Source organism: Ursus arctos, unplaced genomic scaffold (assembly GCF_023065955.2).
Source record: "Ursus arctos isolate Adak ecotype North America unplaced genomic scaffold, UrsArc2.0 scaffold_3, whole genome shotgun sequence".
Taxonomy (NCBI): Eukaryota; Metazoa; Chordata; class Mammalia; order Carnivora; family Ursidae; genus Ursus; species Ursus arctos.
In genome coordinates, this window is record NW_026622985.1 from 36,019,759 (window position 1) to 36,044,715 (window position 24,957).

The following is a 24,957-nucleotide window of genomic DNA, read 5'->3' on the forward strand; positions in this document are numbered from 1 at the left end:
TTCATTGCACCTGATGGGTTTTCTTTAAGCTGTTTATTTTCTCAATCTTCCCTTCCACAGAAGTCAGCAAAAACACATAGATACACAAACAAACCTCAACTCCAAATTGTACAATTGACTTGTAAATGTTAATAATGGTTATCTGTGGGGGTTGTAGGGCAGTAATGGTTATTATCGGTGGTCACCAATGCTCTGGTTCTCTTTCTTCTAGAATTCGGCTTCTCCATGCCCTGCATCTTTGTCCCAGCCATGTGACTTGCTTTTGGCCAGTGAAATGAAGTGATACTCGTGCCTTCCAGAAAGAAGACGAGCCAGTTTGTGATCCGCCATGCTTCCCTTACCCTTCAACAGTAACCAGCAACTTTTTTTTTAAGATTTTATTTATTTATGTGACAGAGAGAGACAGCCAGCGAGAGAGGGAACACAAGCAAGGGGAGTGGGAGAGGAAGAAGCAGGCTTCCAGCGGAGGAGCCTGATGTGGGGCTTGATCCCAGAATGCCGGGATCACGCCCTGAACCAAAGGCAGACGCTTAACGACTGAGCCACCCAGGCTCCCCACCAGCAGCTTTTCTGATGACTAAAAGTGTGGCCTCTTAAGGCCCTACGTGAGGACAATATAAAATTGAGTCCTTGAATCACTTACATTGGGCATACGGCATGAGTAAGAAAAAAAAATTGTGGTTTTGAGCCACTAAAAATGTTACAGTTTTTCTTTTCTGTTATTGTAACATAACCCAGTCCATTCTGATCTTTATATTGGGATTGTGAGTGCTATTTTTTCTTGCTTATGTTCTTTGGTATTATTGAAATTTTTAAAAGAAAGAAGTCAGACTCTTATAAGAGTAAAGAGCAATACAGTCATTTACATTTTGGAAAAGAAAAAAGAGTGACTTAAAAATGTAAAAAAAAGATTAAATACTTTTAGATTAAATTTAGAAAAAAATTTGGATGAAACAGGAAATACTTTGAGGTTTTGATTTACAATGACTTTCCCAAGGTCATTAGGCCACTCATCTTTTGGGTCTCTGCTTAAGCATTCCTTCTTCCAAAAAGTATTGGCAGACACCATAGGTTAAGTTCGATCCTATAGCACCTTGTTCTACCCCTTGAAAAGCTCTGTTAAGGTTGTGTATCAGGGCACCTCTCAAAAATCCTCTTTAGGTCCTCAGAGCGTCACCTGCCCTGTTCCAGACGGCACTTCTTCAGCCAATTCTGCCTGGTTCTGACAGGCCTTCCCCAGCGCAGTCTTGCAGTGCCTTACCTCACTTCTGCGGCAGGCCTCAGGCTCCGACTTCCAGCCTTCTGTGTGGATGCCGAAGCCCAGGATATCACCAGGCTTGACGTGCACATGCACAACCAGGAACGTGCAGGACTTAACACCCCTTTGGGGCAAACCTCATAGGAGATGGGACTGGTGAATAAACTCTTCTCCTTTCTTACTGTGGCCAGAATGTCCTAAAATGAGGCTCACGCTGCTGACAGGAGGACAATCCCATGATTCCAGGCAGTTGCACTTAGCAGGGGCTGGCTTAATAACACACTCGATAGAGCCTCTCCCCTGCATGAGTTTCCTCGTGCTGCCGTCACAGAGTGCCACAAACTGGGGGTGTGAGGCAATAGAAATCTACTGTCTCCCAGGAGGCGAGACGTCTGAAATCAAGGTGCTGACAGAGCCATGCTCCTTCTGAGGCGTCTGTGGGAGGATCTGTGCTTGCCTCTTCCGGCTGCCAGTCGCTCTAGACAGTCCTTGGCTGGTAGATGCTTCACTCCAATCTCACTCTCCATCCCCACATGCATTCTCCCTGTCTGTCTTCTGATTAGGACACAAGTCATATTGGATTAAGGATCCACCCCCACTTTTAGTATAACTTCATCTTAACTAAGTATATCTGCAGTAATCCAGTTTCTAAATAAGGTTATGTTCTGAGATGTTGCAGGGAGGGGGTGGCTGGTTAAAATTTCAACATATCTTTTTGAGAGGACATAATTCAACCCATGACACCCCCTCAGGCTGATCCCTCACTTCCATTTCCTGGGATGGTAATTCTCCAGTAAAGTAGCTGCCTGTTGAGTTTTCCCGCATGCTGTGCTTTCACCGAAAGGAACTCGTTCAGTGAGGTCACGTGTCACAATCACCAGTTAGGTAAGTCAGGCCAGTGAGAGAACCCCCATTCACTGAAGACACTGAAACATAGGTTGAGAAATTTGTTCAGTTTCTCAGTCAGCCCATGGTGGTCCTGGTCCCCGCTGTGCCTCAGAACCCAGTGCAATGCGTCATGGGAAGAGCTCAGTCACCCCAACTTCTCTTCTTCTGCCCTCTGCTTTTGTCACCCCCAAATTCTACAGGGAGAAACTCATACACGATTTTGAGAAAGAGAGCAAAGGAGAGAAGGTGACCTTGCATTTCTTTTCCTGTTCTTCTATCACAGAAAAGATTAACTTCTACTGTCTTTCAGCGATGAGTCCATTTTATAAAAGACAAATTCTTCCTCGTTTGTTACAGCCTTGGAACAGGCAAACTATCCACTAAAAAACTAAGGTATTTTTCTCAACACAGTACGAAGGATGTTCATCACTGTGACTGAGAGTCTGGCTTTGAATTCAGCCCGATCTAGGCTTACACTCTGGTTCTGCCACTTACTGATTATGTAATTTGAGCAAGTTACTTAACCCAAAACTTCTTAGGTCCCAGTTTCCTCATGCCTATTACTAAAGGCTGTTGGGAGAATTAAATGAAGTATTTTGACACAGGGCCTGGCACGTAGTCAGTGCTTAGTAAATGTGAATTTTCATGTGTGCCTACAGCCTTTTTTCCAATCCTGCTCTGAAGCTTTCAGCGAACAAAGGAGTGGCCCATCTGGAGGCTGGTTATAACACCCAGTCGGTAAGCCTCTCAGAACACAACCTGCTGGGACAACTAGAAGAAGGTGTAGGTGTTTGAAGAGAGCCCAATAGTGGGTCTTGCACTGTTGTGGTGTGGAGGACGGAATTAGAGCCGGGAATCTCACTGAGCACCTTCACAGGATTAAAGTGCTTTCAGAAAGTTGCAGAATATAAAGGTATTCAATACCGAATACAGCAATTTCTAGTGAGGTGCTCGGCAGTGTCACCATGGGAACCTCTTGAGAGCTTTAGGGAAAAAAATGCCACAAAACAAAAGTTTAAGCCTGCTGAACCAGAGAAAACAAAGCACACGGCAGAGGCGCAAAATAAATAGAAGTGCGAGATACTTCAATTCCGTACCTTTTGAGAAGTTCATGTTTTATAGTTTTCAGGTGTACAAGAGAACGTTGTTGTTCCTCAAATTTAAATTTCTCCACCGTGGACTTCATGTGGGGATGATTCACGACGTAAAGATACACAGTATGGTCTAAGGTGGAAAAAAGGCATAATTTCCAAGAAGTTTACTTCTACTGCAACTATTATTACCTTACTAGACTTGGCGTACAACTTGGTCACGTTCAAGCACTTTTCTTACACACCTTGCCTTTGATTCCCACAGTACACCTGCGAGGTCAAATGTCAGAATCCCCATTTTACTGAGAAAATTGAGGCTCAGGAGGTGAAAAACTCGTCAGCAATTTCACCGCCACCAAGTGGCAGAGCCAAGCCCAGACGTTTCTCAATGGTCTCCTCAGCCTCACCTACATCCCCTCTCCAACAGGAAGATACAGAACTACAATGGTGCACAGACGGATGTGGTTTCCCAAGGTGGCCCTTCAACAAAAGAAGGGGGTGCAAGTGAGCAAAAGTATGCTGAGAATTCCTTTCTGTGAGAAACGCCTACATTGCAACACACATTCAAGAAATGTCAGGGCTAGGTAAACATCTTAAAATAAGGAACGTGTCCCAGCTAGAGAATAAAGTTCTGACACAAGTCAACTACCTAACGTTGCAACAACAATGTTTGATGAGCCCGACGGACACAGAAGTGAATATGAATGCAAGAGAAAGAAGACCAGTCAGTTCTAGGTACTGCCAACCTTGAGAATGTTCACCTAGCTGTTTTCATATTGAAATGTGAATTGCTGGGGACAGGACGAAGGGTAGTAGTCTGTTTTCTCAAAATACTGTTTTCTGACTTGACGGAAGCTCTCGGTCAGACGAGCTCTGAAAAGAGCTTGACCCCATCCTCCATTTGCAGGGCCTGTCTATTCATGTCCCCTATGCCTTTCTTGATGGGTTCCCAATCGTGCAATAGAGCAAGCGCCAGCTCTGAGATGCGGGGGTTGTACTCAGGGCCCCAGAGCCACACACGTACCTTCACCCTAATTAAGGAAAGGCGCTCCCGCACAGGGAATCTCTCTTTTAGTCCAACCCAGCTCTGTTCCAGGGCCTGAGGTTTGGCAAGCAAAGCCCGAGCTGGATTTCAGCCCCCACGTGGCAGCGTGGACATCACACATGCTGCCTTGGTTTTACCCCTTCTTTAGGCTTCTACCGGACCCCTCCTTCCATAGGAGAGATGCTCGGTAAGAATATTTTTGGTTTTGGGGCTCCTGGGTGGCTCAGCTGTTAAGCGTCTGCCTTCAGCTCAGGTCATGATCCCAGGGTCCTGGGATCGAGCCCCACATCAGGCTCTCTGCTAGGCGGGAAGCCTGCTTCTCCCTCTCCCACTCCCCTTGCTTGTGTTCCCTCTCTCGCTGTCCCTCTCTGTCAAATAAATAAATAAAATCTTAAAAAAAAAAAAAAGAGTATTTTTGGTTTTTGTCTTCTCATTCCATTCCAATTTATATGTAATATTTTGCCCCTGTTAAATGCACAAAGGAAGTAACTAATAAGTAAAATAAGATTGCAATCATAATATATTCAGCTTCTAAAAGTCTGATTAAACGCTTGAGGGTTAATCTGTAAATTGGTTCCATCTCAAAAAACAAAAACAGAACAAAATCAAAACATGAACCCCTACTTCCCATGCCTCAAAAAAAAAAAAAAAAAAAAAAAAAAACCACCTCTAACACTATCCCATGCAATCAAATAGCTCCAGGCTAATCTGGTCATTCATTATACTTTTTCCAATGAAGGTGTCCAGAGGTCAGACAAAAAAAACGGTGACTCAAATAATTTAGACAGGGCCTGGAGCCCTAATTTCACCCAAGTAAAGGATATAGGATTAAAAGAAGACCACCTGGGTTCTACTTCTGGAACTGCCAGTTAATGACAGATGTGACGTCACATGTCGCTGACTTTCTTCAACCTCCATTTTTCCGTCTGTAAAACTGAGTATTAATATCTGCCCCGTCTCACGGGACTCACTCATTTATTCATTTAACACATGTCCGTAGAGCACCTACTACACAAGAGACATTGTTCTAGACTATGGGAATTCAGCAATAAACAAGTCACACGTCATTTTATGGTGATTTATTCTAGAGAAGAAAACAGGGAAGAAATAACTAGTAAATACAAGAATACTGGAGAGGGGAGATGCTTTCTTCATAGAGTGGCACCCACTTAAAGAGTGACAAGCTTGGATCTAAAGATGCAAAGGAGCTCACTATAGGGCAATAGTGGGAGAGGGAAAGAAGGTTGGTATCATTTAACATGAATAAGAAACTTTAATTGCCATTTTGACGAGTGCCAAAAGAAGGAATATACTGAGAAGAAACATAATAAGGTTCACAGCCAGAAACAAGATGGTAGAAAGGCTTCCCTGAGAAGGTGACATTTAAGCTGAGGCCTGAATGATGAGGAATTGTAAGTCATGAATGGTGGCAAACATTCCACTCAGAGGGAATTGCAAATGCAAAGGCCCTGAGCCATGGAGCATTTTATAGGTCTAAAGGAAATCCAGTGTGGCTGGACCAGGGAGTCAAGGGGAAGGTGGTATCTGGTGAGGCTGGAGAAAACAGCCACGTGCCGGAATACACACGGGTAACGCCTAGGAACCCAGGTCACTCTGGTGAATTGAGATTTTTCTCCAGAGTAATGGAAACAATACGGAGAATTTTAAGAAGAGAGGGACATGATCAGATTTGCATAAAAAATAACTCTTGCTTATGAAAATGGATGGAGGTGGTATAAGAGGGAAGGTATAGTCAGGGGGCCAATATAGAATCCAGGGAAGACATGTCGGGGCCTTGGGATGGGATGGTGGCCACGAGGATGGGGAGAGGCTGAGAGCTTGGAGAAATATTTGGAGGGTAAATTGGACGGAATGTTGAAACTAGGTGACTGAATGGGGCAGGAAGGGGAGATGTAGCAAGATTGGGCCCAGCGTTTTATTTTGAGGAGTAAATAAATTATATATGAATATTTTAAAAGGAACCCACTTATTTAAAAACGAACAAGTCTATTCGTGCTGACCAAAGGAATTAAACAAAGATCCGTTGGATGAGCGGATTAATAAGTATTAATCATTCTTTTTTAATTCAATAAAACCACTCCAACAAATGCATTCTTAACAAGACATTGTAACTCCAGTATGTAAAGAATTATAATGAAAGAATTAACACACAATTTCTTTAAAAATTCCGAATTGCAACACTTCCATTTGGCTTTTCCTTCCCGTAGTTACTATTAGTGAGGTCCCACTGTTTTTATTTTCCACATGCCCTATGGACCCACAAATATCTGAAAATTATATTAGTCAGGAATTATGAACTATGAACAGGTAGCAAATAACATCAGAAATGGTTGTTGTAAAGTATATACAACGTACTAGTAACTTAGATATTTTGCAACACTTTTTGTGTGATATAATCCATGGTTGTTAAACTCAAGCTTTTAAAATGTACAATTGAGTGGTTTTAGTATATTCAGAGTTGTGCAACCATGGCCACTCTCTAGCTCCAGACGGTTTTTATCACCCCAGAAAGAGAGCCCAAACCCATTAGCTGGTCATTCCCCTTTCCCCCCAGCCCCTGCCAACCACTAAGCCACATTCTTGTCTCTGTGAATTTGCCAGGTCTGCACTCTTGATACAAATGCGATCATACACTATGTGGCCTTTAGTGATTGCGTTCTTTCACTTAGGATAGTGTTTGCAAAGTGTACCCGTGTTGTAGCATGCATCAGAACTTCACTCCTTTTTATACGTTCATCACTTGGTGAGAATTTGGGTTATGTTCACCTTTTGGGTGTTAGAAATAATGCTGCCATGAACATTTGTGTATAAGTTTTCGTGTGGACCTATGTTTCCAATTCTCTTGGGGACATACTAAGGGGTGGAGTTTGGGGATCATATGGTAACTCTGTGTTCATTTTGAAGAATCGCCAACCTGCTTTAAAAAATGGCCGCACCAACAAAGTGGGAGGTTTCCAATTTCTCCACATCCTTGCCAGCATTTGTCATTGTCTGCTTTTTTATTATTATTATTATTATAACCACCCTAGTGGGAATGGCGTGCCATCTCATTATGGTTTTGATTTGCATTTCCCTAATGACTAAGGATATTAAATATTTTTTCATGTGTTTATTGGCCATTTGCATATCTGTTTGGAGATGTCTACTAAGATCCTTTGTCCATTTTTTAATTGGGTTGTCTTTTTGTTGTTGAGTTGTAAGAATGATTTATATATTCTGGATACAAGCCTCTTATCAGATATATGATTTGCAAATATTTTCTTTTATTCTTTGGACTATTTCTTCACTTTCTTCATGGCGTCTTTTGAAGCAGAAAGTTTTTAATTTTGATGAAGTCCAGTTTATCTCATTTTCTTTCATGTTATGTTTTCTAATATGACACACAATTATTTTCAAAGGGCTTTGAGTTCATACGTTAGATTTCTGAGAACAATCTCCAAACTGGTTTTGAAGGTCAAATGGAAAGAGAAGAAGGTGAGGAAGAAGGAATGACCATCTTCTAGTCTCCTGTTTTTAATGTGATGTCTACAAATGTTTGGTACACATTTATTATTTTTCTGATAAAATAGAATTTTCCCTCCTTTCACATACACACTGAGTCGTGGAGGTTGAGTGGCTTATAGTTCCCTCATTTACCCTTTATTTTTAAGCATTCGGGCTTTACCTTCATCGATGAAAGTACTGATTCCGTGTGGATTAAATGATGCTTTGTCGAAACCATCACTGATGTTTAGTGCCTGGGCCCTTGGGTTTTGCTCATTCAGATCCATCAAGAAGATTTGTCCTGGCTCGTCTGGTGCAAAGCTTGGCATACCTGGATATTTTAATCCCTGTACAAAATATAAAATAAGTAAGTGCATATATATGCCTCACAATATTTTCATATGGAAGCTAGAATCTCAAAGCCTAACAAAAATATTCAAAGCTCTGCATTTCTTTTAGATTTCTGGGATTTTTTGCTCTGTCAGCTGATGCCATTATCTGATCTGAGGGATTACCAATGACCCCTGGGCCATTGGGAATGGGAATGGGAATGTGGGAAGAACCCATATTCAATTACTAATATAGAGAGAAGGGGGGAAGCCAAAAAGTGTAACGCAAGACACTAGGCTGGGTTAGTTTGTGTGAGTGGCTTGGCCTGCCTATGCCTCTGGTTCCTCATTTATAAAATGAGGAAGTTAAAGTGTTGGATTGCTAAGTCCTGACAGTCTGTTTTCCAGTCCTGACAGTCAGCAACTAACCTTCCTTAAAGCAGAGAGAAGGGATATATGCTCTCATTATATTGCTCCCATCCCTACGCCTGTTATATTAGGTAGTGACAAATAGTAGAGGCAGCCAAGAATCCACATAGGGAACCAGTCACATAAAATTGACTATTTCTGACCTATTTTGTTCCTACAGTTATGTCCGAAAACTTAGAAATGAATCCTTTTCTTCAAATATTGCAAAAAGTTTATGTCGGTAACTTGGATAGTGGCTCTTTTCTCCTGGAAGGACCAGTTGGGCCTTTGCTGCATCCCAGGTCATTGTGTCAAACTTGGAGCTGGCTCGTGCTACACCAATGACAAAACTCAGCCCACTTTGTCTCTGGCACCCTCCCCCATCATTCTGATATATAACAACATCAACAATGTCATATCTTTTCTTACACCCTCGTTTCCATTTACAGTTGATTTAAATGATCTTCTTACTCTGTCTTCTGTCTTCCTGTCCCCTCCCTTTCTTATAAATACGCATACACACCTCCACAAACTTACTTACAATAATACTACTCCTGGCCCTTCCACCACCCTTCACCCCACCCCCGGGGGAGTCAATCTTCGGTTGCAAACAACCTCACATACATCTTCAAGCTTTTTTAAGAACAGTTCTTCTATGCCTAAGTCTTACCGGAAACCTGGCTTTCCCCCAGACCACAATGACATTGCCAAAGCCCATCCAAGGAGGTATCATTCCAACTTCAGCTTTCTTAGGTCACCTCACCTGGTGGAGAGAACCACATGCCCCTAGCCACAAACTTCTCCTTCCAGACCCTGAAGCTGTCATTGTCAACCAACAGTCAGTCTCCTAAGGAAGCCACACCCTTTGCTTACTGCTTCTTTATCAAATTCCTACCAACTCCCCTTGCCCTGGTCTAGCTTTTACATGGGGCCAGTCGAAATCAGGTCGAAAACTTCTGCTGGGGCGCCTGGGTGGCACAGCGGTTAAGCGTCTGCCTTCGGCTCAGGGCGTGATCCTGGCATTACGGGATCGAGCCCCACATCAGGCTCCTCCGGTATGAGCCTGCTTCTTCCTCTCCCACTCCCCCTGCTTGTGTTCCCTCTCTCGCTGGCTGTCTCTATCTCTGTCGAATAAATAAATAAAATCTTTAAAAAAAAAAAAAAGAAAAAGAAAACTTCTGCTGCAAAGTTATCATCCCAACTTCAAACAGACATTCAATACTGTTTGTCAATCTTTTTGTTCATTCTAATGGGTAATCTCTTGCATTTCCCTAAGTATCCATCGTCAATTAATTTTATTATCTTCCAGAGCACCCACCTTCTTCCTCTTTATTCTCAATGGATGACTTTACTTCCTATTTCTCTGAAAACAAAAAAACAAGCAAACAAAAAAAAACTCAAGCAGCTCAGCATGAATTTCTTCTGACTCCCTCCTTTCTGTCTGGTAAATTTTGTCAATTTTCTTCCTTTCTCCCTCTTCTCTTTAGGAAAGAGTTTCCCTCTTCTGTTCTCAAGTTAATTACTTCCCTCACCTGTTTCTTTGGTTGTCTGTTCTTGGGGACCTGTCTTTAGAACTTACAGTCTCTCTCTTGCTTTACCCTCATTTCTCACCAGTGCCCCCTTCGTTTGCCTGAAAAATTGCTCATTTCTCCTTCCTCGAGACAAATCTTCTCCTAATTTTACTACTCCTTCAAACCACATTATCTTGCCTTCCCCTCATTGTCAGCTCTCTTAGAAACATCACTTGGTCTTGTCGCCTGCCTTGACTGGCTCCAACTCTCACCGATTTGTAGAAGCACCTCTGTCAAGGTCACCTCAGTGCTCTCCGAAATATCTCATTTGAAAACCCCTCCCCCTTTCCTTATCTGTATCTCTATGGCATCTGACACTCTGATGTACCCCTTTACTCCTTGTCAAAAAGTCAAAAGTAGACTTTCCAGATAGGAGTCCTGCTTTTCTTTCTGCCCCCTCCTCCTTCTATCCTCGTCCATCCCTCTTTTCTTCTTGCTCTATACTCTTTCCTTGCAGATCTCATTCATAAGGTTTCAGGTATTTCTTCTATACCGGTTATTGTCAGGTCTGCCCATTTACCTGGAACCTCTCTCTGGAGCTCTAGCTTGCATTCCCGACTTCTTCCTAACAGCCGTTCGAAATCAAATTGTCAGAAACAAAATCAACATCCTCTCCCCAAACCCTTCCTCTCATTTGTATCTATTACTCTCAGTTAAGGCCAGCACTGTTCTCCCCAATATCAGGCCATGAAATCATGACATTCAGTCTTCAAGTCTACCCTTTCTGCAGAGTCAGGCTGTCACCAAGCCCAGCAGCTTAGGTCATGGTAATAATGGACAAATAATGTCAGAGACATCTAATTCTTCCCTTTCACCCAAGGAAAATTAAGCCCAGAGAAGTGAATCGCCTAAGTCACTCACATCGTTAATTGTACACTCTTTCTGCCACACCATAAGGACGGGTTTGACGGTGGAAAAGCTACTGAGGAAGAAAGCTCAAGGAAGACCACTGTAGCAAGTATCTTGGTAGCCCGGGTGCGCACACAAAGGCACTGCCAGCTAGTTCAGAGACTGAACGTTCTCAAAATTGAAATGATTTAATATGTAAATAAAGGTAGGACATTACAAACAAACGACCTACGTTAAGTGTCGTGTTGAATGAAACACTTCCAATAAGTGGCTTCATATGCAACTGGTTTTCTGCTTAAGACAGTCGGGTACGAATTTGTAGCAAGGGAGTGCAAGCAATTCTGCGGATGTCGTTCGCCCCTGAAAATGGTGCAGATCCCCTGGAGGGGCAGCATCTTATTTTCCCCAACAGGCTACACGTGCGTGTGAGTAGGCGTTGAACTTCTCTACCGCCCTCACTGCCCATCGCACGCGTTCAGTAACTTCCAAGCCCCCGCGCAGGTCAGGGAGCGCGTTAGGCGCCGAGCGCGGGAACAGACACTGCACGAGGCTCCGGCCGCGAGGAGCTTGAAACCTGGGGCGGCAGCACCGAGCCAGCACGTCCAATACGATGCGGCAGGGAAGAGCCTCGGCCCGGAGAACGTGAGGGGCCGTCGAGGAGGCCCGTTGCCCAGAAAGGGCGTTGGGGGAGACTTTCCCGTGGAATTGAAGTGTGGCCACAGGAAGGCCTGACGGGCAACGAGGAGCTGGCTCCACAAGGTGTGAAGAAGGCAGGCGTAGCGCAGCCTGCCAGGTCCCGAGGCAAGGAAGCAAATAACCTGCGTGGCCGCTCTCTAGACTGACTACGAATATCGCGCAGACTTTCTCTCTCATTCAGCACCTTCCAAACGTGCTCTGTGACGGCAAGAAAGGGAGATGGGAAAAACCAAGAACAAGGACCTGAACTTACTGCAGTGCAAAGAGACTGAAAAGAAGCAAACAACATCATCCTTAGCCTAGGAGTTGTTTGTTGATTTACAAGGAAGAGCTCTATTACTTAAAGCCCCTTGTTAACATTTCTCTGCTGAAAGTCTCTAGTTTCTATACAGCAATAGTTCAGTACTTTTAGTTCCGGTGAAAATGGAAAAGAAGCATACAGCTGCAACTACAACTATTATCTCCTAAGAGCAGAGAAATCTCCCAGTTACAGAATAATCATTTTTAAAAGTCTATTTGGCATAACACTGAACATCTAAATTGACAATAGAAGATTTAAGACAACAAAGGAAAAACGTTTCTAGACAGCATTGTTTGAGTTTTTGTTTTGGAGGAAAACTAAGGAAATAAAATCCCTCCCACCCCCCTACCCCAACACATATCGCCACCAACAGCAATTTAAAATCCAAATGAAACCCCACTATACTGTGCATACTTAAGAATTTAGATATTCAGGCCTTTAAGAATTATTATGCGTGTCCCCTTTTAGCCAAAAAAAATATAGATTTTAAAATTCATGTTATTTGGTTGTATTCTATTGGTCCAAATGGAATATTTAGGACATGCAATTCCAGCAGTCAGAATTCACATTGAAAATGGAGTCAATTTGCTTGTTCAGAATCTTAGGTCACGTTCCAAATTGCAACTGTTCAATAAACACATGGCAATTTTCAATATCTTCACACCATATATATTTCAACTTATTGTACTTCATTTATTTTTATTTTTTTGTCAGTCCTTCACATAGCTTTCTGATCGCCCCAAACCTGTGAAGGTGGTATTAGAAATAAAATGCAGGCCCTTCTCTACTTGTCTTTGAAAGAGCTGGAAGGAATGGCAGGGGACCCAAGACGGAAAATGCTCAGGCTTTTGAATCGAGTAACATGGTCAACAGATGATTCACAAACATTTCCCGAGCCCCAGACACAGGCAGGCATAGAGGGAAGAACACCAGTTAGGGCGGACATGACGACCGGAAACTGAGGTCCAGCAAAATAGAACAATGATGGGAATGGACAAATCTGGAGACTCTTCTAGAAATCAAATGGAAATCAATATACATTTACTGAGACCCTACTGAATTTGTGACTGCCCATAGGGAGCTGCCCACACAGGGGGCGAGCACACGTGGGCATTCCTAGGGCCCGATGAGCCCTCTGGAATCCTGGTTAAAGACTGCTTTAACCACAGTCGGGATGAGTGTGTAGGGGTCCACCTGGCGGCTCTAGTCAGCAACACTAATGTATATCTATTCAGCTGTTGACATGAGCGTCTGAGGGGCGTGGAAAATACTCACGCTGGAGATAAAAGCCAGCCCACTAGGAAGTATATCAATGTCTTCAGAGCCATTTTCTGCAAAAGAAGCGGAGGATCAGGAAGACGCATGAATGAAGGCTTAAAAAGTAAATCTCACAGACAAAACTTTAGACTTCTTTTGGAAACTACATTAACTTTTTCAACTATTTACTTGGGAAACTACATTAACTTCCAGGAATCCCATAGGCATGCTACTCTACAGTAAAACCTGAGTCAGATTCCCTAAATACTAAATTCTTTCTTTAGAACTCAATTTTCAGGAGAAAAAAGCAAATAACTATAAAATAAAGTCATAGCCTAAATTTATTCTTTAAATAACAACTTCTAGGGTATGCCCTGAGAGATTCCGCTTTATCCCCCACAGAAGACTGATGTGCAAATGGGTTGATAACATTTGGAAAGTCATCATTGTGAGGGTGTCTTAAAGGCTTCTCGGCCAAACACTTCTCTCTTCCAACTTGTTGAGGTCTAAAAATATATCATTATCCAATCGTATAGGGAAATTTTGGATAATTGTTATCCATTATTAAAGCAATAGGTCTTAGGAAAGACTACCAAATATAGATAAATTTGAACAATTTAGTCAGTTCTCTTTCTCATTAAGAGTTGGTCCTCAGCATTTTTCTATGGAAAGAGGCATATAAGAAGTAAGTTATGACCACAAACAGGGTGAAAAGGGGGCTCACATAGCTCCTAATAGAGAGACAGACCCACAGAGGATGTGGTCCCAAACAGGCAGGACTGAGGGTAAAGGCAGTGGTTATCTAGTTTGGCAAACTGTATTCTGCAAATATGGGAGAACCAACATGGACCATAGTCACATGCCCTTCTTAAAAGATGATGTTCATATTCTTCCAACAGGAGGTAAGTTCTCTCCCCTTGAGTCTGGATTAACGGTAACTGCTTTGACAAATTAAATGAGGTGCAAGCGACGCCACACGGTTATGACAAAGTAAAGTCACAACCACAGCTGCTGTTGGTTCACTCCCAATCTCTGTCTCTCTCTCTCACTCTCTCTCCTCTCTGCTCCCTTCCCTGCCCTTCCCCCTTCTCTCTGTCTCTCTCTGTCAGCATGGGCCTTGGGAACCCTAAACTTAAAAGCAGGAAGTCTGGGTACTTTGAAGCTACAGAGGAGAGACTATACAGAGACTACAGAAGGTAGAGAAGACACTGGAGGAGTCACAGGTCACTTCACTTCTCAACCTTTGGGTCACTCTAGCTGATGCAAATGGAACAGCGATGAGCTGCGTCCACTGAACCCTGTTAAAATTGCAAATTCATGAGCAAAATAATGGACATTTAAGTCAGTCCCTTGGTTTCAAGGTGGTCTGTTACACAGCTATGGTGACCGGCACACGTGGGGAAAAGGTGGTGTGAGGTAATGTGTGGCTGGTCAAAAGGCAACTGAGCAAAGACGGGGAGGGGGGAAAAGAAAAGTGGGACAAAGCCGAATAAACTGCAAATTTGAATCAACAGAATAATGGGCAATGGGTACTGAAAATGAGAGAACAGAGGAAGATTTAATTATATATTCACTTACTGAAACTAATCCCCAACTTGTAACCTGAAAATTAAATTAATCAGAGCGTTCCATTTTCTAAACATTCCAGTTAATCAAGATTTATCTATCTATGGTATCTTAATGGCTTGAAAGACTTAGTGCTATTTCCACATGGAGTAAAACAGACATGGGGAGAACCCGGCAAACTGAATAAAGCAATTTAAAAAAATCACATTGAATTCAAGTTGGTTAATTTTTGAACCAACTTTTTTTTTTCCTCTCTTACTTTTTCTCTCTCGAACACCACTTTTCGGTTTCCTTTTGCCCTATTTTCCTGCACAGTTCTGTTCTGGACATGGTTGTTTTCCAGGCCCTAATTGCCTTTGCCTGTTTCCCATGGCAGAGCAACCCTTCTACCTGTGTAACCTACTCCAGTCCCCTGGCTTCCGCTCCTACCCATGTGCCGTTGACTCCCTAATCTCTGAATCAAGACCAAATCGTTCTGCCAACTTCCAGACCTTTGTATTCACCTGTACATTGAGCAGTCCTCCCTGGCTGTTTCATTTCTCATATTTAACATGTCCCAAACTCATTTGGACATTTCCCCCTTGAATCTGCTCCATTTCTTATATTTTGATTTCAGTGGATGGCATTTCCATCCCCCAAGTACCCATCCCCTGAAGTACCTGGAGTGATCTTTGATGCTTTCTTTTTCCTTACTCCCCGAATCCAGTGGAGCACTATCATTGGAGCTCTAGAACTCCCCCCTGGATCTGCACAGTAGCCTCCTAACAGGTCAGTTCTGCTGCCCTGCTACCATTGTCTGCACCTGCTGACGGTCATCATTGCAAATTGCAGAGTCCATCTTGCCACTCTCCTGCTTAAAACCCTGCAGAGGTGTTCCAGAGCTGGCAACAGAAATCTTATGCTTCTTGGTCTAGATTCCAAATTCTCCACATGTTGGCTCCAGCCTCGGTTTGTTGGCCCCCACTCTCCACTCTCCAGGCCAGCTGTGCTGCAGTTCTTCCCTTGGTAGTTGCTGAAATGTGTCAGCCTTGTTCACCCGCCTGCCTCAGCCCATGCTGCTCCCTCTTCTTGGCAACCCACATCTCTCCCACACCACCTTCACCTCCCCTTGCCTGAGTATCATGGGCTCTAGAGAAGAGCTTGGAGACCACCTCCTCAGCCTCGGCAACCTCTCCCAGTTCCCTTAGTTCTAGCACCCATGTTATGTACTAATACAGTCACCTGTGACTACCTCCACCATGATATTTCATTCACACTTGGGCTGCAAACTTCTGTTGACTTATTGATTTCCTACCAGACAGTAAGCCTCCTGGGAACAAGGGCCAGTTTTCATTCAGTGCTCCAGCTTTGCACCCAACATAATACCTACATTTTCACTATAAAAACTCTCAATAAAAGCTGTTTGACTGACTAAATAAGATAAACCACGTTAGTTTCTTGAACTCTGTCTTGTCTTTCAGTTAAACTATTGACAAATGAGTGGTACTTTCTGAGCATGAGGTGTCCTGAGTTGTGTGCTCTTTAGTTTGGTCCTTTTATCTTCCAAATACCACTTGACACCTCTGCCAGCATTCACCTACCTCGGTAATGCAGCCACAACAGGAGTGGGCGTGTTCTGAGTGCTGTGCTTGTCTCTATTGACTGACTTAATCCAGAGCACAGGGATGCTGGTACTTTCCGTTCAGATGTGAAGAAGTGTCACCGGCTGACTGCAGAGTATTCCCGCCCCTCTCTCCCCACCTCCCCTACCTACACTGCACCTGCGTGACAACACCGTGCATCTCGGCAACGGTGACACCTGTGGGAGTAAGGGCCCCCAGGACACCCTCCCCTGAGTGCTCCCCACATACTTATTAGCCTGTGCACAACCATCACTAAAACCCCGCCGATAAGTCTAAAACCGGTCTCCCAAATAGGTGTCTGCTGCTTTCTAACCTGCCAGCCCTCTATGTGGCATGACTTTGTCTCCTTGGCCTTTGATCATTTTCTACGGATACCCTGAGAAAGTGTCACGCTGAAACATTACGATCAATTAATAGTATCACAATTTCACATCTTGGAAAGAAGATTCTGATAGGCAACTAAGAAAACAAATGCGACCTACCATGGAGTAGAAACAGATCTTGGAGATAGGGGAAGCTGCTGGAGAGGAAAAGGGCTGGAGAGGAAGATAGGAAGACACCAAAGACAATGGCTGTCTACGAGATAATCCTGCCAAGGGTGGAGCCCCAGGAAAGCTATTCGAATTTCATGTGCAGCTTTGATCAGATGCCAAGGGCAGCCAACTAACTTCCTGGTTAAAACAATCCTTGACCCTCCAAGCCTTGGAAAAAAGATAAACTCCATAGAAAAAAAGATCTAGGAGATATGATTTCTGGAGGTTAGAATTATTTCGCTTTTCAACTTTTCTTCCCAGAAAGAATACTGGGAAGGAAAACAAAAAGAGGAAAGTTTCTTCCATCAATAAAATTAACCACAAAAGCCTAGGTCTTGAAGAAAACACAAATCAGAATTCTTCTCCAGCTCTGTTAACTGCCTACCAAGCCCTGCCTCAAATCCTTATTGGTTTTCCATTGCTTCATAAGGCTTTCCACTCATCAAATAGTTGGGTCTCGTGAGGGTGGTCTCACTAGTGATTTGTATTGAAATGCCCAGCCTGTCCTGTTTTGGTTAGCTCTGTTTATTAATATTTCACCATTTTGCATCTTAGATTTTTGGTTTTCTGCCGCCATCATACTTCCCCGACACTTCCACAATAAAATGTGTTGTCAGTAGATAAGAGAGGCAGGGTCACACAGCAAAGAGTACAAGGCATAGAAGAAAACCACTCTGGCTCATAATCGAGGCCCACCACCCTCTGGTTCTGGACCACAAGGCAAGTCACTTCATTCTGCTGTGTGTCAGTTTCTTAATCAGCAAGGACAGACAGCAAGCAGCGCCCACCTTACAGGTCGGTTGTGAGGGTGATGTCAATGTTTGTAAAGAACTCAGCAGAATGTTTATAGATGAAGGCAGTGGCATTATTTTTAGAGATATATCAAAATTGCCCTATTGACAAACTTGTTTCGCACTCCAAATATAAAATGGAGATGTGCCAATAGACACAAGAGGTCACGTTGTGTTCTTTTGCTCTCTGCCAGTTTCCAACCATTTTAACCATTCTTTTAAAAATATTTAGATAATCAGAACGTTGATCTGTCTTACAACATTAGCCCCAGTTTTTGCTTCTCAACTCTATTTGAATTCTACTATCTGCAAGTCAGACCAGGCGTTAGCAATCAGCTAGTCTAATTATCCCGTTACATTATTTGGCAAGCTCCTATCTTTTGAGAGAGAGATGTGTAGTAAGTATGAATATTACTCCACAAAACAGTAAACAAATGAGCAAATGTTACATTTCCTTTTTTTTTTTTTCCTAATCAGATTCAATCTGACCCTGCACCCACATTCCACTAAACCGAAGGGAAATTCAATCTCAGTCATTACTGGGTCTTCTGACAGGGTTGTGCAAATATCGTAGGTGGCAAGTTTTTAAAAAGCAGAATATTTGGGGAGGTCCATCTGGCTTTTATTCTGTACTAGTCACCACCGAATTACTCACTGCCAAGCCCGTGTGTTCCCTTTAATTTACACGGTTCTGCCATTTCCAGGTCCCGGCTGGGCACATGAGCTGTGCTCGGGCTGGGACACACAGTAGGAAGGATCCAAACCTCCCTGAAAACGCCCCGCAGCCATTCTTTCAGGGGTCCTGCTCCACCCCCAGAATGACATCAGGCGGTGGGGAAAGGATCCCCGTTATTCAAAAAATCCACATATTCTTATCCTTTGTCCATCAGAAACTTCTGAAGGAGCTGGGGTTTTTGAGAACAAGAGTCAGGAAGCAGCTTGTCCTCAGTTCTTTCTGTCTCTACCCAAGGGCACAACCCTCCTCCATGGGCTAGGAAGCACATTGGCCAAGGCTACTTCTTTTTTTCCCTTTCTTTCTCTCTCTTTCTTTCTTTCTTTCTTTCTTTCTTTCTTTCTTTCTCTTTTTTAGAAATTAAGAGAGAAAAACAAAGATAGAAAACCAAAATCAAAAAGACTCTTATTCTGTCCTTCTCTCTCCCTCTCTCTCTCTCTATGTATATATAGTTGAAATAGATTGTATATAAAGAAATATATGTACCAAGAAAAAGAAAATACAAACTCGTATCACAAGAAACTATGCTGTCATCCTGTCACATACTGATAAATAAGTCACAGTCCTTGACCCTAGGGAGTTTACAGTCTGCCAGAGAGAGAGAGAGAGAGAGAGAAAACACTGCTAGTCATAAAATACAGTGTGTGATAGGTGTCACAAGTGAATCAGAGTTTCAGAGCACTGGGGAGAGGACTTTGCAGCCGATTTCAGCAAGCAAAGAGGAAGAAATTGGTGCAGGGGATTTCATGAGCAACCATGAGAAAATGAAAAAGCACATTCTCCGAGCGGTGAACAGAATCTGCCTGGAACTGTTTTTCTAGCAGCAGTGTCGGGGCGAACGGGGGCTTGGAGCCCAGATAAGCAGCAGTAACAGTAGCCGGGTGAGCTCAGCCCTGTGTGGGACCACAGAGGAGGCTGATACCGACACATGTCATGAGAACAATGAGGGACGAGGGGAAAATATATAGCTCCGAAATATGGAACTGAGCCCTTTGAGAATGGGGTTACCATCCACAGGAGAAGTCTAGAAGAAGAGCTAGCTGTGGGTGAGGGTATGAGGGAGGAAAGGACAGAAATGGAAAGTGGTTTCAGACTGGAAAAGAAGGCCTGCAGTTTGAGAGCTTAGGGAGGCAGCTATGGAGTTTTGATTAATTTTTTTTTAAAGACATCTGAGTAGGCTGTGAGGTTCCTCAGGGTAAAGGCTAGTTCATATTTCTTTTGGAACTTGCAGATAAATTTAGAAGGAAGTGATATTTGAAGCCAGGAGTACCGTGAAGGAGAGGGAAGAAGAGAGAAAAGAGGTAACGTAGACACCAGAAGAAGACAGAGAGGGGAGTGAAATAGCACAAAAGGGACAGGAGAGGCATTCAGTAAGGGACAGGAGGTCCTTCAAATGACAGAGAGACATCAGTAAGGAAAAAAGGCTGGGGGAAAGCTACAGACTTTGACATTCAGGAGGGCCCCTGGAGACCTGGGATGAGGTGGCTTCAGTAAATGGGGCAGAGGCCCCTGGCAGGAGGCTCTAAGGAGTAGCAGGGAAATAAATTAGTTGGCAGCCTCAGTTAGGTAGGTAGTGACTAGGTAGTGACCAAGAAATTGCACTGTCACATACATACCAAGTCCCTCAATAAGGTGGCAGCTCTGGGGTTCCACTGGCTCCACTTCTCGAGATGCATTAGTTCGCTGTCTATAGAAGATAAAAACACAACATCCAAAATCAATGTCTAAACATTGTCTTTAATCATCTTCTTGTTCATTAACTTTGTTTCTCATCATTTACGGATGATACAGCAAGTAAGTAGGTACCTCCTTTTATTTACATTTATTTACATAATGTGGACATTATGTGCATAATGCACCTGTATCCACTCATCTCACCCGGTTATTGTTGAAAGCTTAAAATGCCATTATACATGGACGACACTTTGCTGCCCGATAAATGATACTATAAGATAATATAAGTAACTGAACAGTATTATTACTGCAAATGTACAGAGTAGTATTATTTAATTTGCTAAAGTATTATCTATTATAAATCTGCACTTTAACCCCCTATAGTCTTGTCTTTTGACTCCTCCACCAAAATGCTTTCCCCAAATTCAAGTGTTTCCTAATGGCTAAACCCTGTAGTTTTTGCTTCAACTTCATTATTTAAAAAATTTTTATGCTGACTTATTTTGCAAGTGTATAGAAGTCATCAAACTGACCACAATGTAAACAATTGGCTGAATTATTTTTCAATATAGCGTTCCTGTTTTCACAGTGAACCATTCTTCTAAACACCAGGGATAATTTTAAATTTTTATTAGATTGTATTCAGGAAGATTCTACACTTAGACTTATCTTACTGTCACTTTGTAAAAATACTCCTTAGATCTACCTAGTAATTATTATTTTTTATGATTCTCTCACTTGGGTGCACTGGGAACAAATGTAACAATAAACACTCTCAAGTTGAATTAGAAAGTATTCACAAAAGCATCAGGCTTCTCAATAGATTCTAATGTGAACTTCTGAGATCAGCTTCTGCTTGGAGAAATAAATAAAAGCAACTTAAAGACAAGTGAAGGCAAGCAGAAGCTTTAGATCCACTCAGAAATGCGTATCATAGCTAACGTTTCTTTCTAGCCCAGTATATTGACTTCTCTTGAAATATTTCTGCCTATCACCACTAGATCTTCCACTTCAAAAGGTCCTAATACCTGCAAAACGACCGTGCTCACCACCTGCAAGTTTCAGCTCATTTCCCCGCTCACCACCTGCAAGTTTCAGCTCATTTCCCCGCTGTCTGGCTAGCTCTTTTAATCTACGATGAGCTCCGTATCCCAGTACTCATCAGTGTTTCACTGGCCTTGGGCAATATCTGAGTGGGCTGTAAACAGCCAGCTGGTAGCCTGGTCCCCTCCAGGTCCAGTGCTTCCAACGAGTTCGTTTTTTCAGGAGCAGAATGCCTGCCGAGGACAACCTGGAATGGGGCGGGGGGAGGCTTGGGGGGGGGCACGACTTTCAGAAAATAAATGAGGGATGCTTCTGCTCTACCATCTTAGGAAAGGCAAACAGCTCACTTTCCACACCAGCGCTTCTCAAGGGATAGCTTGCTGGGTGGAACTGAGGAGGAGTGAGGTTCTAAAAATGCTCTTTCCTACCTGCTAGGAGGGTGGCACGGGACAGCCCTTGAAACTTGGAAGAGGAGAGAAAGAACAAGGACGCCCCCATCAAGATGCCAACTCACCTAAGCGCCACTAATCTCTCCCCGATTAGGGCCAGGCCGGCCCCAAACAGGGTCAGCACCATCAGCTTCCCCATGGTCTCCGGTGCCCGGGTGCCCTGCGGCGACGAGCGGGCGCCTAGCACTCCCGAGGGCGTGGCGGGCAGGCTCCTGGCCCCGCCCCCCTGGTCGGCGCCCTCCCTGCCCGCCCCGCCCACCCCTCGCGAGCAGGTGCGCTGAGGGGAGGTGAGCTGAGGTCACCAGGGAGCTGAGGCTGAGGTCCAGGTCACCTCCCCCCGCGTCGCCGCCCTGGGTTCAAGGCCATTTCCACGCACTAGGTCCAAGGAACCCTTTACTCGCGGGACTCCTTCTGTTCAAGGCTCCACGTACAGAGAGAGAGCCGGGGGAACGGCAGCTTCGGCAAGAACACACCCGTCTGTCGCTAGGACGGTAGAGGAAGTTTGCTGCTAAAAGCTGCGAAATTCTACCTCAGCTCCTCCAAAGGACAAAACGGGAAACGGAAGGGCCAGGGGACAGCGGGGAGCTGAATTCAGAGCCGAAACTTCGCGTTTGTGGAAGGCAAGACGAAAGATGAGCCGGAACATTGATCTCGAGACACTGGGCGGAGCGATACTGGGAGATAATCAAAGCAAAGAGCTTTAACCCACCCTTTTCCAAGATTTGGGGCGCAGGGACTTATTTCCTGGCCTTTCTGTCCTCAGAAGGCTGACTATAGTGGGAGCCCAGTTTCGTCTGTTGACTGGGTGGATTTGTGAATGTCCGTGGCTGTCCCCATCATTGTCAGGGTAAAGAACATCAGGAGAAGTGAAGGAAAAGAAGTAGATAGGTAACAAGGAGATGAGCAAAGTGGAGGGAACGGAAAAATAGTTTCTTAGGGAAGTTAGCCTTTCAAAAGACTCCTTGATTCTTCTTTCTTCTGGATCTTCAGTCCCTGCCACGCGGAGAATGAATTTTCCCCTCTCATAATGAAGATTAGGCTGGGGGGGAAAGGGCTGGCTGGAGGTGGGGAAGGCTTTAGGAGTTAGGACCGAGCAAAATAGCATCTTCAAGCATGATCTGTTTTTATTTATCAAGAGAAAGAGGTAATGGTTCTTTTGATTTCAACTGAGTACACGCTGTTGAGAGAACAAGATTTACCAGACCTGGAGATATTAAGACAAGAAAAATTGGTCCCTGACTTATGGGACATATAATTACAGTATGAATCCATAATCATGGCATGAATAACGACGCCTACAACTTACACAGCACACACCATGTCCCTTGCATTGTGTTTAGTACTTTGCCTATGTTCACTTAATTCTCAGGACCACCTCTGAGGCAGTTAACATTATCCCAGTTTTATAGGTGAGAAAAACTGAGGCACAGAGGGGCTGGGTAACGTGCCCTAGGTCACAGAGCTGGCGAGTGGCAGAGTCAGGCAGTGGGTCCCAGAGCCTGTGCCCTTTACCGTGCTGCTTCTGTGAAGGCTGGCCAAGAAGGAAAGCTGTACCAAAGGAGAACTGTAACATCTAGAGTTGCATTGATAGTTATTTTTAAGATGACTAATTTTAAGAGTTCAAGCAGAGGAAGAGTTGAATGCTGTTTTCATAAGGCTTCTGAGGAGAGAGATGAAGAAAGGACCGTTCCCAAAGCTGAGGGGTCCATAGGTGTGGTACAGCCGTACATGCAGGGCTCGGGGCTCAAGCTGCCTGGGTTTGGGTCCAGCTAGTCTTAGGTGCCCAACTAAGTGGTTGATGCTTCAGATTCCTCTTCGGTAAAAGAATATCTGCCTCATAGGCAGCTTAAAATCAAATTTCATGATGAGTGCAAAGTGCTCAGCACTGCACTTTGGTACATGGTGAGGAGTCAATAAACATTGACCATCAATTAATTCTGAGCCTCCACGTGCGAGCGTCGGCTCAGACCCCCATCCCATTGATCACTGGGTCTTCCAGTGCTGGGCACTGGACTGTGTCCTTAATAGATGCTCTATAAAATTGATTAGATGGATGGGTGCGAGATGTGGACTTGGCAGAAGGAAAAACTGGGAACGTAGGAAGACGCAGAGTGCATGATGAAATAGTAATAATTGTACTATGTGTTAAGCATTTTTGCATGTTTTCTCATATTCCTTCTAACCATCCTCACTTCGCAAATAAGGAAAGTGAAGCCTAGAGAGGTTGAGTAATAACTTGCTTACATAACTAAGAAGTGTCAGGGACTTCATCTGGACTCAGGTCAAGTGACTCTAGAGTACATGTTCCTCATCAGTGTGTTCGCTGCCTCCCAGCATAGCACGGAGACAGGGATAAGGGATAAGAGGCGGATTCTTGGGCAATTTATTGCAGGTGCTGTGTCATCTATAATTTGGTTTAAAATTATTCACTTTAGGCCAAGGTAGGGGTGTGTGTGCGTGTCTGCACATAATTTCAAACCTTAGAGGTAGCTAGTTATCATTTGAAAACCATAATCAGTAATTCAAAACCCCAGCCCTGTTAGTTAGCTTTGAAAGATTCCCAACTTTGGGCACCACTGTATCAAGGGTCACCATTTAAACCAGCACCTGGAGAGTTCATTCATTAGCTTGAGATATTAGAGATAATATTAGAGAAGCCGGTTAGCAAGACATATCGCATAAGCATTTAAACCATAGCACCAATTCTAGAACACTAGTGTGTGCTGGGTCCACCCTGTTGACAAGGAAGATTCTGCTTTTTGATCTGAGGTGAACTGAACCCTCCTTTCAAAACTTTGTCTCAGACGGAAACTTTTTGTCACATGCTTGTTGAAATACAGAGCTTGTTGAAATACAGAGGACAGAGCTGGATCTTCATTGAGTTTCCAGAACAACAGATCCTAGGATGATTTTCATGCATTTTTGGTAATAGACATCTGTGTGTGACAGATTTGGGTTTAAGCCTTGTGTTCACTGGGCCATATACATGGCAGTGAGTGGGATTGACGGCATGACCAGGAGAAGTGGGAATTCGTCAGGCAGAAGAAGGGTTGGTGAGGCCCATAGAAAGGCAGCATGTATCTACAGAGTCCTGGGGAATTAGAACCGGAACGAAGTAAGTCCAGTAAGGACAGAGCAGGGGTTCCCACACCAGGTGATAAGAATCACTTGGAAGGCTTGTTAAAACACAGACCGGTAAACTTGAGCCCCAGAGGTTGTCATTTGTTAGATTTGGGGTAGGTCTTGAGAATTTGCCTTTCTATCAAGTTTGCATGTAATGTTGTTGCTACTGGTCTAGGAACCACACTCTGAGGACCACTGGGCTAGAGCACAAAAGACTGTGAGGAA

General features: G+C 43.8%; 1 protein-coding gene across 8 annotated transcripts in view; it reads right to left on the reverse strand.

Annotated features, from left to right (window-relative positions):
- The window catches only part of LOC113260329 (serum paraoxonase/lactonase 3), a 40,168-nt gene extending 18,333 nt beyond the window's left edge, over positions 1–21,835 (reverse strand). For 5 of the 8 annotated variants that reach the window (XR_007188130.2, XM_057304192.1, XM_044386637.3 and 2 more), the window contains exons 1-5: positions 21,675–21,806; positions 20,059–20,129; positions 13,216–13,271; positions 7,968–8,133; positions 3,244–3,370 (exon numbers count right to left, since the gene is read on the reverse strand). Coding sequence is in view for 7 of the 8 variants with exons in the window: in XM_057304192.1 (XP_057160175.1) it covers positions 3,244–3,370; positions 7,968–8,133; positions 13,216–13,271; positions 20,059–20,129; positions 21,675–21,748 (494 nt within the window). In the remaining variant the exon portion in view is untranslated. Of the gene's footprint in view, positions 1–3,243; positions 3,371–7,967; positions 8,134–13,215; positions 13,272–20,058; positions 20,130–21,674 lie in introns of all 8 variants that reach the window. The other 3 variants (XM_026506032.4, XM_026506048.4, XM_057304191.1) reach the window with 3 other exon arrangements.
- Between the last annotated feature and the right edge of the window lie 3,122 nt (positions 21,836–24,957).